The following is a 24,226-nucleotide window of genomic DNA, read 5'->3' as shown; positions in this document are numbered from 1 at the left end:
CCCTGAGAAATAATCTCTGGATCCGCAGTAGGATTCTTGAAAAGGAACTGATGAGACTCAGGAACTCTATAATACCTGTCAGGCTTTCTGGGAGCAGGAGGAACAGAATTAGGAGTCAAAGAATTTGCCATGAAAACATTGGCAACAACTTCCAAAACCAGAGGGATAGCCAAAGGCTTATGCTGTGCCAAATCCAAGAATTCCCTAATCCGTTTCTTAGACTGAGGGTAGTCCTGAATTTCACATTTGAAATGCTTCCTAAGAGTATTCAGAGTATCTCCAAAAGAGAAATCTTCTGGAGGGGATGCAGAAGGGATGGAGTCTTCTGCATCAGAATCCTCAAAACCAGAAAAAAGTTGAGAGTTTCCCTCTTCATCAGCAGAAGTGCTGGAAACCTCAGAGTCTGACCCAGACAAAACTTCTGGGGACAATTCCCTAGCCCTCTTAGAAGGAGGTGGCAGAGATCCCCTGATAAGCGTCAAGAGATCACTAGCCATCTTAAACATATGAAAGTGAGGTATTTGAGGGGAGGCCGGCGCCTGCTTTGGAGTAGATTTTAGGCTGGAAGGCCTGCTAGAAAGCCGGAGGGACTCAGGAGGCCTAGACACTGCAGAAGTCTGAGCCAAGGTCTTCGGTCTGGATCTGGTCTCTGGGCAGAGAAAAGAGGCCTCAGAAGCCAGCGCCTGCTTAGTGGCTCCGGATCCATCAGAGGCCGAGACTGGCAGAGGGTCCGAAGATGAAATGGAAGCCTGCGGAATGGATGACTCAGAAAAGGTCTCCGCAGACACCTGTTGCTGAACATCTGCGGACTGCAGGGGTAATGAAAGTGCCTCACTGACTACCGCTGGTCTGACAATCAACTTAACAGGGACGTCGTCGGCTAATTTGACTCTAAGCCTGTTGTGGTCCTTATCCTTGCGCTTCTTAAGCACATCTGAAGTCGGGAGACCAGAAGACACCATACCGATGAACTTAGGCCAAGCACCAAAATGCTTGAACAAGATCCTAGCTCTACGGCGAATGGTACGCAGGTTGAAGGAAGCACAAAGAACACAATTAGGGACGTCGTATACCAAGAGCTTTGGTATTCTGGCCGACTGAGGGCTACCGGGAGCCGGATAACCCATTTTGTAAGGACTGCAACAGTGAAACACGATGTACATCTATAGTTATCGCTGCTGCCAAGGACCCTAGGGTTTGCAAGAATAGTCATGCTGGAGGGCAGGGATGTGTAATCACTTCCTTTACCTGGGATCTCAGGGTTTATCTTTGTTTGAGGGAGAGATGCTACCTGACTGTGTCTAGATGAGCACCTATAAACTCCATATTCTGAGTAGGAGTGAGTTGTGACTTGCCATAGTTGACTGAGATGCCCAGATGGTGACACAATTGAAGCAGGTAGCCCCTTGCTTGTAGAAGTAGATGCCTGGTTGGAGCGGTTAGGAGCTAGTTGTCTAGATATAGAAACACCCAGACCCCTAGTAGTCTTAGGTGAGCTGCTACAACTGCCATGCATTTGGTGAACACTTGGGGGGGTTGTGGTCAGTCCAAAGGCAATGCTCTGAACTAATAACAACTGTCTGCCAGCTAGGCAATGCTCTGAACTAATAACAACTGTCTGCCAGCTGGAAGTGCAAATATTTTTTTGGAGTGCCTGTTCATTTTGATGTGATAGTACACATTTTGAAAATCTATTGAACACATCCAGTCGTCCTTTCACAACAATGGCAAAATGGAATGAATATCCACAACTTTGAATATTTTAAGGATGCATCTCAAATCCCCAGTCTGTTTTGGCACTAAAAAGAATCTTGAAAAATTCTGGATCCTATTTGGTCTCAGGGTCTTCTTGGATGACTCTGTTTTCTAGCAGCTTTCTTATTTCCAAAGCTGCTGCCTCCCTCTTACTGGGCAGAACATTGGGGATCTTCCTCATTTTAAGGTGGAAATTTGGGGAAATGGTATGAAATAACCTCTGGATATGATTCTCTGCACCCAAGTATCTGCTGTGATGAACACCTAGGCTTCTAGGTGCAGAGACACGTGCCCCCTGACTGCCACCAAAAAAAAGTAGATGGGTAAGCTGCCATTAAAAAAGGAATAATTAGCAGAACATATTAAAATATTGCATGATAACTAAAAGAGTCAATCAGAGGAGGTCAGAAAGGATTGGGATGAGAGACTGGATAAGCAATTCCTAAAGAAACAATGGGAGGATTGATGCATGTCTCCCAAATATGCAACAAAATTTAGAAGATTTAGGATTTTTGCTTGGAAATGTTTACATAGATATTTTTGTACCACAGGTAGACTCCAGATAATTTTTCCTCAGGTAGACAACAAATGTTGGAGGTGTGATGGGGAAGAGAGAGGTACTTGGGAACATATTTTCTAGGAGTGCGGTGGGATGGCAGGCATTAAGGATTCCCTGTGGGATGCACTGTTGGAGATGCTGGAGGGGCGGACTGGTGTGACAAGGGAGATGATTTTTCTGAGCTATGATACAGAATCAAAATTGTCTTGACATGGTAAGGGCTTGCTGTGTCTAATTATACTGGCTGCCAAAAAAGCAATAACTAGAAAATGGAAATCAAAATCTAAACCAACTATATTAGAAGCAGTGACTATAGTAACAGAGATAAAAAAAAACTGTAATTTGAGATCTTTAGAAAAGATTAAGAGCAAACTACATAGGAAGAGATTAAAATTGTGGGAACAATACATACAGGGAAGGAATGAGGTTTAAACGAAGGCAGGAACTAAATCAACTATGTAATGTTTAACTGAATATGATTGGGTAGATTATATGTGATGGGTAATGTCTGCAACTGGGAGTGTGTCATTATGGTTTGTGATGTAAAATGCTTGCAACTAGGATTGTGTCAGTATGGTTTATTTTCATTTACATAAATGTATGACTGCTTATGCCGTAAGAGATGGTTTAATAAAGATGTTTCTTGTTTAAAAAGAAGGGGAAGGGATTGAATAATTTATGTAATGTTGCTTAGGTTACATCCATCCATTCATCCTCAACCCCTTTTCCCATTTTGCACACGGGGTCGGGGTGTCACTCCAGCAGTGACAATCATCTCGAGCCGTTTACTCCTCCGGGTGGCTTGCCGTGCCACAGTACTTCATTCGTACCACTCACTTTGGTCTCACCTACGGCCACTTTAGTGTGTCCAATTCACCTACTGCATGTCTTTGTAATGTGGAAGGAAACCAGAGCTCCCGGAAGAAACCCACATGAACGCAGGGTGGATATGCAGACTCCATACAAAAGACACCCCAGCCGTGAATTGAACCGGAGAATCTCTTGCTGTGAGGCGACAACGCTAACCACTGCACCACTGCGGACATAGCTAACCATGCTTAGGTTATATGATATACAGCAATATATGTGAAGTATAATGTCTGTTAATTTAATACAATTTGATTACTTTTGTATAAATGTAAATTTGTCTGTGTCACAAATGATAATTCAATGAAGGTGTTAAAAAAAAAAAAAGCCACTGGGTAAATTTTCAGGAGTGCTGATAGGGTTTGTTCGAGAAAGTAGAGTACCCCCCCACCCCCCGTCTCTGGGAGAACCATCTCCTTGTGAGTCTTGGAAAGGACATTGGAACTTACAAAATTACATTTTCCTACATACTTGTTCATTCCGTCTCTGAGGAGTACAGAAATGGATCCCAATGGCAGATAATGTCTTTCCTTCTTGCTCACTTCTGGAGAGCATTTCCTTCACCTTTGGGCTGAATAAAGAAGATCCATCAAAAGGAACACTGATGAACGAAGACTTGAAGGGTTCTGCAAAATTGCTTAAGCGCATTCAGGCACGTCTCCTGATGGCTATGGCTGAACCCTCTGCCCTTGAGGTACCCTCTGCAATGTGAGAAATTAACCTCATGGATGCATTAGATATAGACCGAAGGATAGCCAGGTTTGAAGAAATGACATTCTAGTCTTCCACAGACATTGACCCTGAAAGAGATTTGGAAATTTCCCTTGTCAAATATCTTTGCAATCTGGTAAAGTGCGCCAAATAATTCAACAACTGCAGGGCAAAGGCCGCTGATGTGTAGATGCGCTTTCCAAATCTGTGCAAAGCCCTTAGACTCCCTGTTAGGGAGGTGGACAGATTTGCTCTGCCCTGTAAGCTCTTTTTTTGGTGGTTGCTGCTACAAACATGGCATCTACTGGGACACCCTTACATCAGTGTGCTCTGTCCTTTGCGGGGGCTAAAAATTTATCTGGTTGCTTTAGAATTGGCTCCATAATATCTGGTTCCTTCTATGCATGACATGAGACAAGATATATTACCTCGCCAGCTGGAGATGTCACCCAAGATGTAGCTTGGTCAGACCTGAAGGCTTCCAGGAACACCAACTCCTCCAGGCAGTTCCAGTATTTCTCCAAAGGAGACATCCTTAGGTGGAGATCTGGGGGACCCTTCCTCTCCATTGAAATCAGTGGCCTCAGTGAGAGATTCCGGAGGGGAAACCAAGTGTCTTCTTTAACACTTCCTCTTCCTAGGGACCTCATCAATGGGAAGGTCTGATGAGCTACTGGAAGTGATAGGGAAGTTCCTAGGGACTGACTGGAGGCTTGTTCTGGCAGGCTGTCCTGATGGGAAAGAGGTGAGAGGCTCAGAACTCAAACCCAATGGTGGAAGAGAAACATGATCTGAGGGGTGCAAGGATGTCCTTTCTCTAGGCAGACAGAAGGCTCTCTCCACTACCTTAAAGGCAGAGGATTTAGGAGAAACAGAGGCCAGCAACACAAGAGCCAAAGACCACTAAGCTGATGAGCTGGGAACTCCCCGAGATCCTCCTCTCGAAGAAAGAGTCAGACTCAAGCTGTCCAGCGTCTAAAGCACCTAGGGGCAAAGATGGCTCCAAGTCAACCACCCCCACGCCCACCCATAGCTGGCACTGGCGTTCCGGCTCAGAGAATCCTCCTACTCTGAAAGCATAGAAGCTGGACAACTTAGGGACATGGTCACAGTCGAAGAACAGTCTGTCTTTGGCTCCAACAAGAACACCCTCCAAGATATGGGATTCGGCATTTTAGAAATCACAGGACACATCGGAGAAGGAGATATGATTACTGGGTCAGTGGATGGCAGGTTCATGAGTCTGATGGGAACCGTAGCTGGGATGACACCATCTGGGTTTGATCTCAGAGGAACTTTCTCATCATCCTATCCACCTCTGCTTCAGACAAGTTCCTGCAGGACCTAAGAGAGGAGCTGGTAGATGGTGGCCTGGAATGTCGGCTCCAGCAAAAACCTTGGTGACCAGATCTGAGGTAATCCAGGCTTCGATGAAGTAGAATCTGAAGTTGTTGGATACAACTTTTTTGAGATTTCCACAGGAGGACCGTAGGACTGAGCAGATACAGTAGAATGGTCCAGGAACCTCTTTTTAGGGTCTTTATCCTTTGGGGCCAGTTCAGGCTTCCCTTTTCAGACCTCTTTGAGGGGGGTTTGACTCCCCCCCTCAGCAGCTAAAGGAGAAAAAGAGGAAGAGGGAAGAAGGCCTTTCAGCACTAACGTACTTTTCCTGTCACTAAGAGCCCTGGAATCGAAACCAGCACAAATGGAGGAATCCTTTTCTAAATGGGCAGAGCCCATACAGTAGACACATTCCCGTGATGCCCTGCCCAAAACCTGTCAGTTTATCTGCCATGTCCTAAGCCAACAAAAGAAAGGAGGAGGATTAGATGATGCCATAGCAAAATATATATATAAATATATATATATATATATATATATATATATATATATATATATATATATATATATAGATATATAAAAACATATATATAGATATATATATAATATACATATATATATATATATAAAAACATATATATATATATATATATATATATATATATATATATATATATATATATTTATATATATAAAATATGGGTCCCCTTCTAAAGACCGAAACGCCGATTCCCCGACGCGGAAATCACCGACGCCAGATGACCGACAGGTACGTATACCGACAGGGTGATTCGCCGACAGTGGAAAGACCGACAAGGGTAATGTGTGATCGCGACCGAGTAAGTGTGCGACAGTGACGGAGGTAGGAGTGGTCAGGTAAGTGAGTTAAGGTTAGAGTGCAGGTGGGTGATGTGTGCGTTAGTGTCGGAGCTTGGGCTAGGGGTGGGTAAGTGAGTTAGGGTTAGGGTGCAGGTAGGTGATGTGTGCGTTAGTGTCGGAGCTTGGGCTAGGGGTGGGTAAGTGAGTTAGGGTTAGGGTGCAGGTAGGTGATGTGTGCGTTAGTGTCGGAGCTTGGGCTAGGGGTGGGTAAGTGAGTTAGGGTTAGGGTGCAGGTAGGTGATGTGTGCGTTAGTGTCGGAGCTTGGGCTAGGGGTGGGTAAGTGAGTTAGGGTTAGGGTGCAGGTAGGTGAAGTGTGCGATAGTGTCGGACCTTAGGGTTAGGGTTTGGGTCAGGGCTAGTGTGTATGCTATGTAGTGTCACGTGTTGTTTACATTCCGTGTGTCGGTGTTTTGGTGTTCGGTGTTTTGCGTTGTCGGGTTTGTGTCGGGTTTGTGTGTTGTCGGTTATTTGGTGTCGGTGAGTTTTGTGTCGGGGAATCGTCGTGTCGGTGTTTAGAAGTAGACCCATAAAATATATATATATTTTTTTTTTACAGGACAGAAACTTACCAACAATGATAACAAGAAATGCCCTCAAGAGGGTAGGAAATAAAAAATTAGAAAAAAGAAGCAAAAGTACCAACAATGGTACTTCAAATACTCAAACAATAAAAGGGTAGGAAAGGAAGTGCCTGGACAGAACCCAAAAGCTATTCAAAAGTACGGCAGAGAGTGAAAGAAAGTTATACATGAATTAAGGGTATTAAACCTACAACTATAGAATATTGAAAATTCACCTAATAACTCAAGATTAGGAGATCCCCTTCTGAGCAATATGGCAGCAAACAAGACCTGGGGTGTTAGGTTTGTATGGCATTATAAGTATGGGAGAAGTTTGTGAGTTGGATCCATGAATCTAGTGAAAGGGACCAAGACAGATGCGAGCTTGGATCTGAGACCACTCAGTTGAGGAATAAATGAAAATGACATCAGATATAAATGGATATCCTACTTAAAACATATAATGGAGGGAAATAATCTATTAAATGACATTTAATACACAAAACCATAATCCTATGCACCTCAAACATCAACTCTCAATAACTTGCATAATGTTAATATACATAAAAATTTTAAACACATATAGCAATGTGCTTCAAATACTCCATAAGGAAAGAAAGACTATTTTATATATATATATATATATATATATATATATATATATATGAATATCTCTCTCTCTCTCTTTATATATATATATATATATATATATCATCTGTGTGTATATATATATATATATATATATATATATATATATATATATATGTGTGTGTGTGTGTGTGTGTGTGTGTGTGTGTATATGCAAGGTTATAATGTTTCAAGAAGAGAAAAAAATCAAAGCCTACAAATTTAAAAACTTTTTTTTTCTATGTAAAACGGCATTCTTTTCAGTATTATGACCAAACAATGCACTGTCAATGGCTACAAAAGTAAAAGTAGCCCTTGAATATTTACGTTTCACATCAGTGCAGCACATTTTACATAGATGAAACTTCAGTTAACTTTAAATAATGTATCTCACTTCTCATTGGTGATTTACACAGTAAATGTATGAGTAGTGCTTTTTGATAAAATCAAATCAACACACATCTCACCATTTGTTGACAGTATGCACTTCTGTAGTCCTCAGTCTTGAAGCTAGCAGAAGACAGTAAGTGTCAGAAGCCTGATGAGCCATCACACACTGCTGGATTTGCTTTTTTGATGTTGCCTTAATCACTAGTGCCTCTTGGTTGGCTGGACGTCTACAATGCTGGGCCTGAATGTGTGTATATAATTTCATGAACATGCCAAGTCACGACCTATAGTGCACATGCTGCTTCTTAGATTCACACCTCCTGCTGCCCCTTTCTGCTCCATTATCTGCCAGTCTCCATTAAGTAGCAGCTGCTCATTGGCTAACACCACTCCTCAAAGAATAAGCAATCTGACATCTAACAATCACTCCCATCCTTCCCAGCTGAATCCTCCAGTGACCAGGCAGCTAAATGAATCAGGTTTACATGGGGTGTTGTCAGAGGTTATTCTTCTGCAGTAGGGAGCTGGCTGGTATCCACAGAATAGCTGTCTACATACTTTAAATGTACAAAAAAGGAATTCAACACTCTGCAACTTACTTATCCAAATAAGTTATCTCTAACTCTCCATGTGCATACCACCTCAGTGATCTTAAATATTTCACTCATGACAGTCCTCACCCTTACATTTTGTTTCTATTTTTTTCTGTACTGTTTCTATCCCATTTATGTAACGTTTTATGTGGAGACAACATATACATATCTCTGTGTGAACAAATCGTTTGACTGTTTCAGTTTTATAAGGCATGCTGCTCAAACTGAACAGGCATCAGCTTTGCTCCCTACAAAAGAAAGTCCATATGGGAAGGAAACCTACTTCTGAAACAATTATGCAACAAGTCTAGTAACAGAAACTGCACTGTTGTATCAGTGGGTCTAATCTCACTAGTAACTTTAAAAAAAATATTAAAGTGAACAACAAACACATTAGTAACAAACACATTAATATACAACATGGCCTGTACACAAACTCACAGCCCTCTCAGTTTGGTAGCAATAAGAAGAGGGACAAAAATGTAACATATAATAAAGTCCCAGCTGAGAGTACATTCAAGCACTTTGACCGAAAAATCTAATTAAAAAAACATCCTTACGTACTTGGCTTTCATTAAAATTCTTTTCCTTTAAGGCTAAACTCTTCCAGAAAAGCAAAATATGATCATTTTCTGTTATGATTTTCAGAGCTTCAGGTGCAGACAGGGGAGCTGTAATTACAAAAGGAAATAATGAAATTATCTTCAAACTACAAGAAAAGAAGATACTGCTTGCAGCAACAAACAAACAGTATTTCAAAAAACAATCAGTGATACTCTGACACGAAACAGCTAGTACATTAAAAATATTAAAAGAAAAATCAAAGTCATCATTCAGAGGCAACCAATTTAGTATCCTATATTATGTCCTGACAGAATCTCATTATTCATATTACAAACTTCACTGTACTCCAGTACCTGATCTTATGCTAATGATATGTGATTTTATGTCATAAACAAAAGTTATGTACTTAACCATAACATTAGATCCATGTTGTCTGATTTTCATCCGGTTCAAACATATGGGCTTGTCATATTTAACTAGACCAGACCTTGGCACCCACATCGAATCTTCTTAGGATGCAGAGCTCTGACACTCCCTTACCCATAATTCCCTGAACTCAATCTTGGTTGCTTAGATAGAGTATCCCCCCCCCATCTGATATCAGAACCATCCTATGGAAGGAAGCCCTAATTAAGATATTCCCAACCTGTTGAGGAATACTGGGTACAGTCTCACATAACTGTGCAAAGAAGGAATAAAAAGTCCACTCAATCACATCAAAGCCACAGATGACAATCTGGAAGGGGGCAGGGGGGTTTGAATGAAATGAAAATCAGACAACATGGGTCTAACATTACGGTAAGCACATAACTTTCACATCCAATGTTGTCTATTTTCATCCATTTCAAACATATGTGATAGAATCCCAAGCTGTTTTTACCTGGGTGGTATTAAGGAAAGACATTCCTGAGTATGGTGGAACCAAAGGAGAAACATGAGCTGGATTGTATAGCTTATAGTGAGACACAAAGGTATGGACAGCAGCCCAAGTGGCCACAGCACAAATGTCATCAATGGACAGTCCTCTGTTAAAGGTGATGAAAGAATAAACTGCCCTAGTTGAATGAGCTTTCAGTTTACCTGGTAAGGGTAAATTTTTCTTACTATAGACAAAGGAGATACCATCGGACAGCCATCTCAACAAAATAACCCTAGCCACTGTCTTCCCCAACTTTGGTTTAGAAAATGAAATGAACAAGTGACCATCTCTTTTGAACTATTTTGTTCTGTGAATGTAGAATTTGAGCTGCCTGTGGACATCTCACATGTGACAAGTATTTTCCTTTGCCTGGATATTTGGGGAAAAACACAAGCAAGTTTATGAATGTATTTAGATTTACTTCGAATGCCACCTTAGGAATAAAGGACTTGTCAGTTCTAAGGGAAAGTCTTTCTTTGTGCAATACTACATACAGAGGCTTACAAGAAAGAGCCTGTAACTTCCAAGATTCATCTGGGGCCCAAAACGCATTATTAATTAAACAGGTATCACAAAATACATTATTAATCAAACGAAAGGCACAAACTGCATTATTAATTAAACAAAATGTTCGAAACCACGGTATTTGATAAAACTAGCAAAAATATTCATATGGGGCTCAGAATTACCTCAGATTTGTACAATGAGCATATTTAAAGTAAAACAAGCACAAGAAAAGTTTAATGCGCATGATAAGAGGTTAAGTGGGCATAAACAGCACAAAAAAAGGCAAACTACACTTAAAAAGCAAGGCAACTGGATGTTTTTTTAGTAAACGACCATGGTTTGGGCATAAACTACTATTTTACATTGGCTGAAGTCATTCAAAGCAAAACTAGAATTGTTTGAAGCATCTCGGAGTGTGCAGAGTGTTTGCAGAGTGTGTGCTTTATTATGGTGCAATTATTTCAAAGAATTTGCTGTGTGCAAAGTACAGCTATACTGCAAAGTGCAGTCAAAGTACAGCCATTTCAAAAAGTTTCTTGTGCTGTGTGCATTTATACGCAGAGTGCCGCCATTTCAAGGTGTTTCTTACACTGTACAGAGTTATTTTGCATTAGTACAGCCAATTTGAAGAGTTTCTGTGCTGTGTACAATTCATTTGCAAAGTGCATTCATTCTGAAGTGTTTCTTACTCTGAGCTTTTTCTGCTGTGCACAGTTTATTCATAAAATAATCATTTTGAAGTATTTCTTATGCTGATAAGTAGTGGTTTCACAAAGTACAGTGATTTTAAAGTGTTCTTGTGCTACGGAGACTTATTTGGCAAAGTGCAGTTATTTCAAAGAGTCTGTTATGCTACTGGGCATAATTACAAGTTCTGGCATATTTGTGTGTATGTTCATACATGATTTCGAGCACTTTCACTACTGTGTGTTGATACGGCACAGGCATTTCGCAGATCCAGTCCACTTATGTTTGATCATAATATTGCAGAGAATTGGAGAGTACTTGAGCAGGAATACAATATTTTCATATAAGCAGCTTCTTCTGTAAAAAATACACATACAAGGGCATTCATTTTATTTAACTTAGCTGGGTCAGAAGCCATTGAAAATGAGTGTTCATTTGTATATGCACCAGAAGTATATGCAGGAGAGGGGGGGGGGTGTCATACTGTTGAACAGGCTGAATCAAGGAAGGACCTTGAGTGCTTGAAACATAAATTCAGAGAAATGTGCAATCCCCAGACAAATGTTACATTAGAGAGGCACCTATTTTACACAAGAGACCAAAGGCCAGGTGAAACTTTTGCAGCTTATGTCACTGACGTGAGAAATAAAACATGCAGATTTGGTGTTTTGAAGGATGAGTTAATAAAGGACATGCTTTTGGGTGGTGTTAATGCTGCAATAAGAAAGATTTTGCTTCGTGACAGTGATTTAACGTTAAGCAAAGTCATAGAGATTTGTCAAATCCATGAGCTCAAAGAAAGGCACACAAGTATGCTTGCAAGTGATAAGAGCATGGTTTCAACTGCCTCTAGAGCAAGCATAGACAGCATGCATCACATGGAAAGCAGAAACAGACCTAAGCACATGGCAGCTGCAACCCCTGTGGGTTTTCCTGGGCGATCCTATAACTTTCTATAAAGTTCCAAGACTAGATCAGTAAAATGGACATACTCAGTGCTGTATAAGGGTGACTCAGCAAAACTTTTAGTTATGTACTTACCATAACTTCGGATGTATGGGATCATCTCGCCTACATTCATAACTGATGGGTTCGGAGCCGATCCATTGGCTCCGACTCGGCCAACTAGTATACTAGAACAAAGTCTCTTATTGGCTGGGCTACCCTCTATCCCAGGATGCACCACACCTGCTTCCCCAGATCTTGTTTGCTCGCTTTCATACTTACATGCAAACACAGAAAAAATACCAGTTACTCCAACCAACTAAAGTTCTTCAAGAGAAGATCTCCAAATGGACCAACATTTCCTCTAAATCCGAATGGAAGGGGGAAAGGAGGGTGGGTACGAATGAATGTAGGCGAGATGGATCCCATACATCCGAAGTTATGGTAAGTACATAACTAAAAGATGTAATGGGATCCTATCTCGCCTACATTCATAACTGATGGGACAGCGTCCCTAGCACCTAAATCCCGGGTGGCTCATTGGAAAACACTCCTGAGAACTGTGGAACCAAAGGAAGCCCTGCCTCGAGAAGCCACATCTATTTTGTAATGAGAAATGAAAGTGTGCGGAGAAGTCCAGGTAGCCGCAGCACAAATATCATCTATTGATAATTTGGAGTGGAATGCTACAGATGTAGCCATTGCCCTGGTAGAATAAGCCCTGACTGGAAAGGGAAGCTCTTTGTCAGCCTGCGAATAAATGAAACAGATGCAATCTTTAATCCATTTGGCTATGGAGGTTTTAGCCACTGGTTGACCCAACCTGTTTTTTGCAAAGGACACAAACAGTTGATTTGATTTCCGCGTCTGAGTAGTCCTGTTCAAATAAAAACGCAGTTGTCTATGGACATCCAACTGATGAAAGATATATTCTGCGTTATTGGAGAATTTGGGGAAAAAATACAGGGAGCTCTAGGGACTGTTGAATGCAGAAAGAAGATGCTACCTTTGGTAAAAAAGAGGGATTTAATTTAAGGGACACTCTATCTTTGTGAAAAATCAAATAAGGAGAATTAGAACAAAGAGCCTGGAGCTCTGAAACCCGCTTGGCCGAAGTTATGGCCATTAAAAAAGCGGTCTTCCAAGACAGGAATTTCATATCACAGGTAGCTGCTGGTTCAAAGGGGCGGGCAGTTAAGGCAGCCAGGACCATATTTAGGGCCCAAGGGGGCACAGTATGAGATATCGGGGGCCTAAGGAGCCACGCTCCTTTAAGGAAAGACTTGCAAAGCTTGTTTGCCATTAATGAAGGTTCAAAAGAAACATGAAAATTAGAGATGGCCGCTAGCTGAACCTTAATCGTGGAAACTGAAGAGCCCAACTGAAAAAGAGAGGCCAGGAAATTTAAGACCTCCGGTACTGGGGCAGTAAGAGGGTCTATACCTCGTCGCTGTGCCCAAAGGGCAAACCTCTTCCATTTGCTGGAATACAGTTTGATAGTGGAAGGTTTGTGAGAAGAGGACAAAATGTGGATAACCTCCGGAGAGAGGGAACTGTCCCTGACTAAAGATGGAAGTGGAGTAACCAAGCAGCCAACCTCAAGGACCTGAGAGATGGGTGAGACTGTCCTGACTGATGAGTCAACAGGTCTGGCACCGGGTCCAGAAACCATGGACCTTCCACCGCATATCTCCGAAGGAAGGGGAACCAAACCTGACGAGGCCAGTGCGGGGCAATCAAAATAATATCGCTCTCCAGGTAAATTGCCTTCTGTATCACCCTCGGCAGGAGGGGAACCGGAGGGAAGGCATAAAGGAGACCGGGGGGCCAAATGTGGGTTAGAGCATCCCTGGGAATCTGTCCCTGAGAGAGAGTCAGAGTGAAGAACTCTCTGCACTTCGCATTGTGGGGGCTGGCAAACAAATCGCAGCAAGGGAGACCCCATTTGGCGAAGATTTTCGCAGCCACTCTTTGGTTGAGGGACCACTCGTGGGGTAACAGGATAGTCCTGCTTAGTCTGTCCGCAATCACATTGGATTTCCCCGGGATGTGCATTGCCATTAGGAAGCAGTTGGTAGCTACCGCCCAGTGCCAAAGTCTCATGGCTTCTCTGCACAGTGGGTACGACCTGGTCCCACCTTGCTTGTTTATATACCAAACTACCGACATGTTGTCGGATAGGATAGCAATCAGACCTTGCGGGAGAGCGTGATGGAGAGCTTGTAGTACCAGTAGCACCACTGTCATTTCCAGGATATTGATGTGTAAATGCGCTTCCTGGGGTTGCCATGTGCCTTGGACAGACCTGTCCAGATAATGACCCCCCCCCCCACCCTACCTGGGAGGCGTCCGTGGTCACAGTGGCAACGGGGGAATGAAGGATAAAAGGTCACCCCTGGTCAAGATTGGATCGGAGGAGCCACCAACTCAGATCTCGACGGCAACGTTCCGTAATCATAACCAAGTGGTTCAAGGGAAGTTCCTGATAGGACCATTGAACCGAAAGTAGCCATTGCAGCACTCGCATGTGCAGTCTGGCTAAGGGGACTAGGAGAATAGTTGATGCCATCGACCCCAATACCTGCAGAATCAGATTGGCCGGAGCTCTTGATAGGGGGAGGCAGGATCGAACTTGATTCTGCAAAACCTGAATCCTTTCTGCCGGTAAGAAGGCGCGCATCCTTCTTGTGTCTAACTCTGCGCCTATAAAGGTAATACGCTGAGATGGCTGTAGCACAGATTTTTCCCAGTTGAAAGTGATTCCTAGGAAACGGCCCAAGCTGACTGTGGCCATGAGCAACTGAATTAGTAGATGCTTGGAGGTGGCAGTAAGGAGCCAGTCGTCTAGATATGGAAACACTTGGAATCCTAGACTTCTCAGGTGAGCAGTCACCACTGCCAGACACTTGGTGAACACCCTGGGGGCTGTGGTGAGACCAAAGGGCAGTGCTCGAAACTGGAAATGACTATCTCCCAGGCGGAAGCGTAAATGACTCCTGGACTCTTGACTTATCAGAATGTGATAGTAAGCGTCCTTGAGATCTATGGAGCACATCCAGACATCCTTCTCCAATAGTGGGAGAATGGACTGAAGAGTGACCATTCGGAATTTGGACTTTTTCACAAAGCGATTCAATGAACTGAGGTCCAAAATGGGCCTGAAGTCCCCTGTCTTTTTTGGCACCAAAAATAGTCTTGAGTAAGTTCCTGATCCGATCTGATCGGTGGGGACAGGCTGGATGACTCCTTTTTCTAGCAGCTTTGAAACCTCTATTGCTGCTTGATCCCACTGACTGGGTGGCACGTCCGGGATTTCCCTGAAGGGAAGGGGGGGGGCTTGATAAAGGGAATGAGATAGCCTCCGGTAATAATCCGGAGCACCCACTGGTCGCTGGTAATAGCTTCCCAAGCCTGTGGGTGTTCCGCAAAACGACCCCCGACTGGCTCCGGAGCTGCACAGTCGGGCACCAACTCAGGGATGGTGAGCGTAGGAGGAACCACGAAAGGAATCGCGGTCTCCAGAGTTACAGGGGCCTCTGCCGCCTCTGGGACGGCATCTTCCCGAATTCCCCCCCCCCCTGCCTCTAGAGGGGGGATCACTGGGTGGAGTAGGGAAAGACCTCTGAGTTTTCCTGAACCACATTTTCCCTCCTCTCTGGGCCTTGGGGTAAGGCCTAGAGGGAGCGGAAAAACGGGCCCCAACGGCAGTCAAGGTCTTGCCCTCCTGCTCGCAGTGTGTCCTTCACCTTGGGTCCAGACAAAGAGGACCCATCAAAAGGGGCGTCGGCGAAGGAAGACTTGAAGGCCTCCGCAAAGGAACACAAGCGTAACCAGGCGTGTCTCCTAAGGGCCACGCCTGTTCCCGCTGCTCTACTCGCCCCCTCGGCCGCATACGAGATGAGCCTCATGGACGAGTTCACAATGGATGATACAGTAGTCATCTGGGCGCCAACAGTGTGGGCTAACGCCTCAGGTAGATTACCTGTGAGGGACTCACCTAGCTCTTTAAGGAGGTCCCTTTGGAGCCTAGTAAAATAACACAGGTAATTCAGCGACCATAAGGTAAAGGCCGCTGAAGAAAGGGTACACTTCCCGTACCTATCCATGCTCCTGGAATCCTTATTAGGAGGGTGGATAGACGTTGAAGCCTCTGCCATGTCTTGCTGTGTGGCAGATGCCACCACCATCGCATCTACAGAAACGCCTTTCGTTAAAAATTCCTTTTGAGGGGGGGCTGAAAGGAATTTGTTGGGTCTTGCAGGCACCGGTTCCACAGAGTCAGGGTGCTCCCAAGCCCTTCGAGAAATTAAATCAAGTAGCTCATTGAAGGGCGGAGACACCCAGGAGGCAGAGGGCTGGGCCCCGAAGGCCTTGAGGAAGACTGACTCCTCAGCGGAAGGGGTTTTGGCCTGCCAATCTCCTCTCTGTCTCAGAATCTCAAGGATATCCGAGAAAGAGACATCATCCGAAGATGATTTTGGGGACCCCTCCGCATCATCGAGGTCAGTGTCAGATGTGATAGACTCATCTTGGGAGTCCACGTGCTTCCTCTTGCACAATTTCTTCCGTGGAGGCTCTTCCGAAGTGGTTTCGGACGTACCCCCCGGAAGAAGGGAACCCCCCACGGGGGTATCCTCAGGCCATGGGACCCCGCTTTCATGGGACTGCAGTACGCCAGAAGCACCAGTCTCTAGGTCTAGGGACGGTGAGATGGAAACCTGCTGAGCTGGCAAGGACATGGCCAGCGCGCTCCTCATGGCCTCAAAGGCAGGACCTCCAGACTCCATGGAGGTCACTGGCCGAGAGACCACGACGGCACTAGGAATCCCCGCAGCCGATGCTCCGAGGGGAAGACTAGGCACCGAGGCACCTAGCTCCAAGATGTTCCCCTCGGCCCCGGCTGAGGAAGTCCCGGTATCGAACCCCAAACCCGAGGACAGGGTAGGAACAATGGTCGGAACCGATAAACTCTGAAGGGGTCTCGGTTCCGACTGTACGGCTCCGCCTTGCTCCACCATCACCGACTCCAACGGCTCCGAGGAAGTTGGAGGAGGAATCGAAAGCTTCGAGGGAGGGATTGGCTCCGGGGCCGAATGGGCTGGAGCCGAGACCATTTTTGCGAAAACCAGAGACTGGAAAAGCCTCTGAATAACTTTATCCAAATCCGAATCAGATAATTTGGAGGATCTAGAGGAAATAGAAAGGGGCCGAGACGACTTCTCTCTCGGCTCCGACAAGGTAGGGGACTGGCTCCGAAAGGGCTCCAATACTATCGGCGCCGGATCCGACACAGTATGAATAAGGATCGGCGCCGAAGGAGCTTTCGGAGCCGAGGGGGAAGAGTCTAAGCTGCACACCTCCATCGGCTCCGAGACCAATGGAACCGAGGGAGGTGATTCGCCTCTCGATGCTCCAACCTGCGGCTCTGAAACTAATGGAGCCGAGGAAAGAGGCATCGAGGCAGACCCTTCGACCCTCGGCTCCGAAGTCAGTGGAGCCGAGGAAGAAGATGTCGACTTATGCTTCTTAGTAGTCGGCTCCGACGGACTGGTCGGAGCCGACGATCTTTTCTTTTTAGAAGCAGTAGCAGAAGATGAAGCCAAAGCTTCCTCAAAGGAGGGCTTAATAAGGCCCTTCAGGATTAATTTATTTTTACGTTCTTGAAGAACCCTAGCGGAAAAGGCATGGCACACACTACATGTCTCTTGCAAATGCTTTGGCCCTAAACAATAAATGCAAATGGCATGACTATCCGTGATAGACATTTTATAATTGCACTTAGTGCACTTTTTAAAACCAGATTTCTGCTCCTTAGCCATTTTCACCAACAACTAATGGAATAGTGGAACAATCTAACTGCCACACAAAAAACAGTACTTCACCAAAACTTTAAGCGCGAGAATAGGGCGCGAGCCCTCTGAACACAAGATTTACCTCACAGGAGAAAAAACAACAACAACAAAGGAAACACAACGACGGGCAAAAGCCCTCTAACTTAAACGGGCTTTACCCGGAGAAAAAAAAGGAATAAAAAGACAACACACTCACTCCACTAAGAAGGGCAAAGGCCGTCTAACTTAAACGGGCCTTGCCCGAAGTACCAACAGATACAAAAATGCCAATACACTCAAAAAATACACAAACTTAAGAATAGCTGTTAAAACAGCTGTTGATTGAATTTATGAGGAAACCCCAGGTCAAAAGACCAGAAAAAAAGAAGAAAATACACTTGGCTCCAGCCAAGTCGAGACCACGTCTACCTTGATAAAGCGGCAAACGAGATCTGGGGAAGCAGGTGTGGTGCATCCTGGGATAGAGGGTAGCCCAGCCAATAAGAGACTTCATTCTAGTATACTAGTTGGCCGAGTCGGAGCCGATGGATCGGCTCAGAACCTATCAGTTATGCATGTAGGCGAGATAGGATCCCATTACATCCCAAGTCAAGTCTTACTATTAACTGTTGTAACAGTGGAGCCAATCATGAGTCTAAAAGAGAGAAGTTCTTGGCATTTGGTCAGCAATGCCACAAGTGTAAAAAATGGAACCATTTTCAAAAGTTTCGTAAATCAGGCAAGCTTCATTCAGTTATTAAGAGAGGTCACTCAAAAAAGCAAGTTGATCATGTGGAAAGCTGCAACCCTACTTTCTATGTAGATGGTGTATCAGTGGTCAGTGAGAAGGTTAATGCAGTAGATTTGTTAGCAAAGAACAAAGTATTCTGTACTGTCCTAGTGAATGGTAAACCCACGGAGCTAAAAGTAGACACTGGTTCAAAGTGTAATTTAATGTCAGCAGAAACACTTGCTAGGGTGACAGCTGGTGAGTAACTTAATTTGGTTAATTGTGCGAAGCCTGTTGCTTACAGAGGTGAAGAGATTCAAACCGAAGGCTCGGTAGTGCTTTCATACTATTTGGCCTGGAACAGTTACAGCTTGCAATTGTATGTAGTCAAAAGACCTGCACAGTCATTATTTGGTCTCAGAGAGAGTTTAAGAATGAAACTGCTTTCTTTTACCAAAGAAGTACATCGTGTAAGCACATGTCCCAGTTCCACTTTCAGTGATGCTATTTTCTCAGAGTATGCTGATATTTTCTTCGACAAGCTAGGCAAACTTCAAGTTATACAGTCCAAGAAAGTAGACCCAGTGGTCAGTCCAGTGGTCAGACCAGCAAGGAGAGTTCCAATAGCTATGCAGGACAAAGTCAAGGTCCAGTTAAACAAAGTGGTGCAAGCAAGGTACGATTTGTCGAGTCACAGAACAAACTGAATTGGTGTTGTCCATGGTAGCTACTTATAAGAAATATTCAGATGAAATCAGAATATGCATTGACCCAAGAGCTTTGAACAAGGCATTAAAAAACTCATCATCCTATATGTACAGTCGACGCGATTGCCGCCCTCATGCCAAACGCCACTGTTTTTCCTGTCTTAGATGCAAAGGTTAATTTTGGTAAGTAATGCTTGATCGCAAATCTTTACTATTGACTACATTCAGCACACTATTTGGTAGCTACAGATTCCACAGGATGCCTTCTGGAATAAATTCTGCCAGTGAAGACTTTCAGCGTGCAGTGGAGCAATTTTTTTCCTAGGCTATCCATGGGAAATAATAGTGGATGATTTACTAGTTGGAGGCAATGGTGAAGCAGAGCATGACAGAAACCTCAGGAAAGTTCTGTCCAGAGTGCATGAAGTGAATTTAAAGCTCAGTCCTCTGACAAGCACATTCAGACTACCAGAAGTTACTTATGTAGATCATTTATTTACTAGTACAGGCTTACAACCAGACCCTTCCAAACAAACAGGCATTCTTGAAATGCCAGCTCCGGACAATGTCCAAGCCTTACAGAGTTTTCTTGGTATGGTTTACTATTTTGGCAAATTCATCCCTGATTTTAGTGCATTGTCAGCGCCTTTAAGAGAGCTGGCATCCAAAAATGTTGCCTGGTCATGGTTGGAACAACACCAGAGAGCATTTGATAACTTCAAACACAAATTGCCACCCCTCCTACATTAAGGTACTATGATGTCCACAAACCAGCAGTTCTTTCCTGTGATGCTTCAAAGTTCAGTCTTGGTGCAGTTATTCTTCAAGAGGGCAGACCTGTTGCCTATGCATTTTGAACTCTTACCCAAACTGAGAAGCAGTATGCGCAAATTAAGAAGGAACTTTTGGTAAGTGTGTTCGTATGTTCGAAGTTCCATGATTATATATATGCCTGAGCTATCCAAATCAAAACTGATCATCAACCTCTAGTCAATATTTTAAAGAAGCCTATGCATTAATTTCCAGTAAGACTACAAAAAATGATGTTCAGATTCAATAGCATAATTTCGAAATGGTCAATACAAAAGGCAAACTTCTTCATCTGGCTGATACCTTATCCAGATCGCTCAGAAATACCATGGAATAGCTTGACGCAGAGAATTTAGACTTGATGTCATGGAAGTGAGTAATTTTTCGGTTCCCTATTACGACAGCGAAAGTCCATTTAAGCAAATCCTTAAACGTCGACACGTATTGCGCGAACCGGCATTACAGCGAACGTCCAAAACCGCAAATTTGGAAATGATGAATTACCATGGTTGGCCTGTCTGTGGTATAGCTCCATAAGGTAAGTGTGCGATAGTTACGGACCTTAGGGTTAAGGCAAGTGCATAGATAGTTTATGTATGTAAGATCTAGTGTAGGGTTAGGAGTAGGGTTTTGGTAAATGTAAATATGTGGATTATTTATTTTGTTTGTGTATATTTTCGTAGGGGAAGTGTGCGGCAGTTACGGAACTTAGGGTTTGGGAGGGGTTAAGGATAGCGCATAGATAGTTGTGTATGTGGGGTTTAGTGTAGGGTTAGAAGTAGGGTTTTGGTGCTTTACTTTAGGGTAGAAGTAGGGTTTGGTTAGGGTATGTATGTGGTTTATTTATTTTACTTGGGTAGGTAGTATGCAGCGGGTGGTGGGGTTGGCCGACTATGACAGTTCGAGATTTAAAATTTTGCAGTTTAGTGCATTCAGTATTCTCGCAGTTTGCGCAATTCGTGTTGGTGTTTTGGTATTCGCTCAAAAGGAGTTTCGCTCTGGTAATATAGACCCAATTTTTCTACCATGTGACTCAATAAGCTGCGAGATCATACAAAGACTGATCCAATTTTGCAAAAGCTCAACCACTTCATCAAGGCCTTCAAAGCAATCTTGTACACCGCTAGAAGTGCAACCTTACTCTCATATAGAGATGAGATGCTGATGGAAGATGGTATCATTTTCAAAGGTCCCAAAGTTATTATTCCTACTTCCTTACAACATGAATACATTCAGATTTTGCACTGTGGCCACCGAGGTTCCAAATCTACCAAATGAAGGGCGAGAGGACTAGTATTTTGGCCTTCTCTATCAAAGGACATTGATAAACTGCTTTCTTCTTGCTCAGTATGTAATAGTACTAAGCCGCATTTGCAAAAAAAGCCACTTCATCTAAGCCATATTTCTGAACTACCTTGGTTAACAGTAGCCACTGACATATTCGAGTGGAACAATCAGCATTACTTAGTGTTGGTAGACTCTTATTCCAACTGGTATGAAATCGATTTGCTACCTAACCTAACATCCAGTGCTGTTACTGCTAAGTTGTAACATCATTTCTCAGTCCATGGTAGCCCACACAGTTATTTCTGACAACAGTACCCAGTTTACCAGTCAATTATTTCAGAGATTTGCAAAAGAGTGAGACTTTATCCATGTTACTAGCAGTCTGGAATACCCACAGTCAAATGGGCATGCTGAACGTGCAGTACAGAGTGCAAAGCAATTACTAGAGAGGTCAAAGCATGATAATACCAATATCTTCTTGAATTTACTTACTCTCAGAAATGTACCCCATGACAAGTTACTTGACTCTCCTGCTCAGAGACTTCTGTCTAGGCAAACCAGAACAACCCTGTCTATCAATTCTAGTTTGTTGGTGCCTAATGCTAAAAACAGCAGAGCAATCTAAGCCCAACTTTTTAAGAAGTGTTCTTCTCAGAAGTCCAACTATGATAAAAAGGGCAGATTTCTTTGTCCGTTAAAAGAAGGAGAGACAGTGAGGATGCAAACGGCGAAAGGCTTTGATCGAATTGGTCAAGTGAGGGGTATATGTGATGAGCTGAGATCCTACTTAGTGGAATCTGAAGGTATACATTACAGGAGAAACTGTAGGCATCTTCTTCCTGTATCAGAAAAGATATTGCAGCATCGTACCTGTGATACAGACTCTAGATCTCAGAACAAGCTTGACAATAGGGTTGGGAGGGTGGCCTAATGGTTAAGGTGTTTGCCTTACAAATACAAGGTGCAGGGTTTCAGTCTCACAAGGGATAACTGGCTAGGCTTAAAATGGCTCGCAAGGGCAGATAGCTTAGTACTAACCTATGAACCTATGAATATTCATATCGAAGAACATGTCTCAGTATCCATTCCCATTCCTGATTATATCCCAATTGTCCCCAAAGTTGAGCATTCCTTGAAGACAGTCACCATTGCTAGATCCAATTCTGACTTTAATGTTACATGATCAGGTCATATTTCACAGCAACCTGGACATGACTGCTTTATGTATATCTGATTTTGTATGATTGCATGTCAAAGAATTACTTCTGTATAACTGCATGTCACTGAACACGGTCATTTGATGTATGAGCAATTTCTCAAAGAGGGAAGATGTAGAACAGAGCATGGATATGTACCTTTAAAGAAGCATTTCCAGATGTAGGCATATAGAGAGTACGAGCAGTGCCATTTTGAGAGAACAGCCAGAGTGTTAATATGAGTGTGGTAGTCAGCCTGCCTCATAAGTTTAAGTTTAAGTTGCAAAGCCTCATTCCTGATGTGTTTGTAATAAAGTTGCTTGAACAGAACCCACAACCTTTCGTCTGTTTTATCCTGACCGGACAAGCGACAAGGGGCAAAGGAGGGAAAGCATATAGTGGGCCAAGGGGCCATGTGTGGTTCACAGTGTCCCTTGGTGTCTTTCCCTGTGGAGGATCAGGGCAAAATACTGAATTTGTTGTTTAGATAAGATGCAGAAAGGTTGCAGCAAGGTTGGCCCCAGCAGCTTAATATTAACCGTGACACTGTAGAATTGAGAGACCATTCGTGAAGCACTAGGACCATTCTGCTCAATTTGTCTGCTAATTAACTGGACAACCCCAGGATGCACATTGCCATCAGAAAGCACTGTGAAGAGATTGCCCATTGCAAAACTCTCATGGCCTCTCGCCATAGAGGATAACAATGTTTTCCCACTGCTTGTTGATGTACTATACCAGTACGGAAATCACACTCTTGGGGAGAAGGTCATTAAATGCCTGCAATGCTAGGAAGACAGCACTCAACTCCAAGACACTGAGGTGAAGACTGACCTCTAGTGACGACCATGTACCTTAGATCATTCTCCCTCTGAAGTGCACCACTCCAAAAAAATAAGAAGGGAGGCGTGCATGGTTACTATTCCAATTGGCTAGTCTGAATGGAAAACCCAATCCTCATTTACAGTCGGGGATGTTACCCACTAAGCGATATGTTATTTGCAGACCTGAATAATTCAAATCTTTGAATGTAAAAGGTGGGTGGACTGAGACCATTGTACAGCTGAAGTCCATTGCAGCACTCTCATGTAGTATCTGGCTAGGGGACCATTTGAATTGTGGATGCCAAAAGGCCTAAAAGACACAGAACTAACCTCGCTAGTGGTGATGGATGATGTAGTACTTGTAAGGCTGTGTGGTGAAGTGGTAGAACTTTGAGCTGGTGAAGACTATCTGCAGGATGGTATCTAGGTGGCATCCTGTAAAGTCTATTCTCTGTGCTGGAGTCACTCAACATTTTGGTAGATTTATAGTCAAGCCAGTAACAAATGCAGCACCTGGTCCAGATAATGCAGCAGTGGGTGCTTGGAGATAGCAGTAAGGAGCCACTCGTCAAGGCATGGAAAGACTTTCATCCCAAGCAGACGCAGGTGCATTGCTATCACTGCCATGACCTTACTGAACATCCTGGGGACTATGGCGATACTGAATGGCAGTGCCAGGAATTGGTAGTGATTGGCTCCCAGCTGGAAACAGAGGAATCTCCTGGAGTAGTTTGCTATTTTGACATGATAGTAGGCATCATGGAGACCTATGAAGCACATCCAATTTTCCTTCCTCAGGAGAGGTAAAATGGACTGAACTGTGACCATCCAGAATTGTGCCTATTTCACAAACTGGTTTAGATGAATGAGATCCAAATTGGGTCTAAGGTTCTAGTTTGGTACTAAAAAAATACTGCATACACTCTGGATTCTAAC

The 24,226-nt window shown here is 43.6% G+C and overlaps 1 protein-coding gene across 1 annotated transcript in view; it reads right to left on the bottom strand.

The window, feature by feature from the left end:
• SORL1 (sortilin related receptor 1) overlaps positions 1–24,226 on the bottom strand; it is a 5,131,225-nt gene that overhangs the window by 186,412 nt on the left and 4,920,587 nt on the right. The window contains exon 45 of the mRNA XM_044081038.1: positions 8,848–8,954. Coding sequence (XP_043936973.1) covers positions 8,848–8,954 — 107 coding nt within the window. The remainder of the gene's footprint in view (positions 1–8,847; positions 8,955–24,226) is intronic.

This window comes from Protopterus annectens, chromosome 8.part0 (genome assembly GCF_019279795.1).
Source record: "Protopterus annectens isolate FY-2018-M chromosome 8.part0, PAN1.0, whole genome shotgun sequence".
In the NCBI taxonomy this organism is placed as follows: domain Eukaryota; kingdom Metazoa; phylum Chordata; order Ceratodontiformes; family Protopteridae; genus Protopterus; species Protopterus annectens.
The sequence above is the reverse complement of the archived record's forward strand: the minus strand, read 5'-3'. Positions and strand labels throughout refer to the sequence as shown.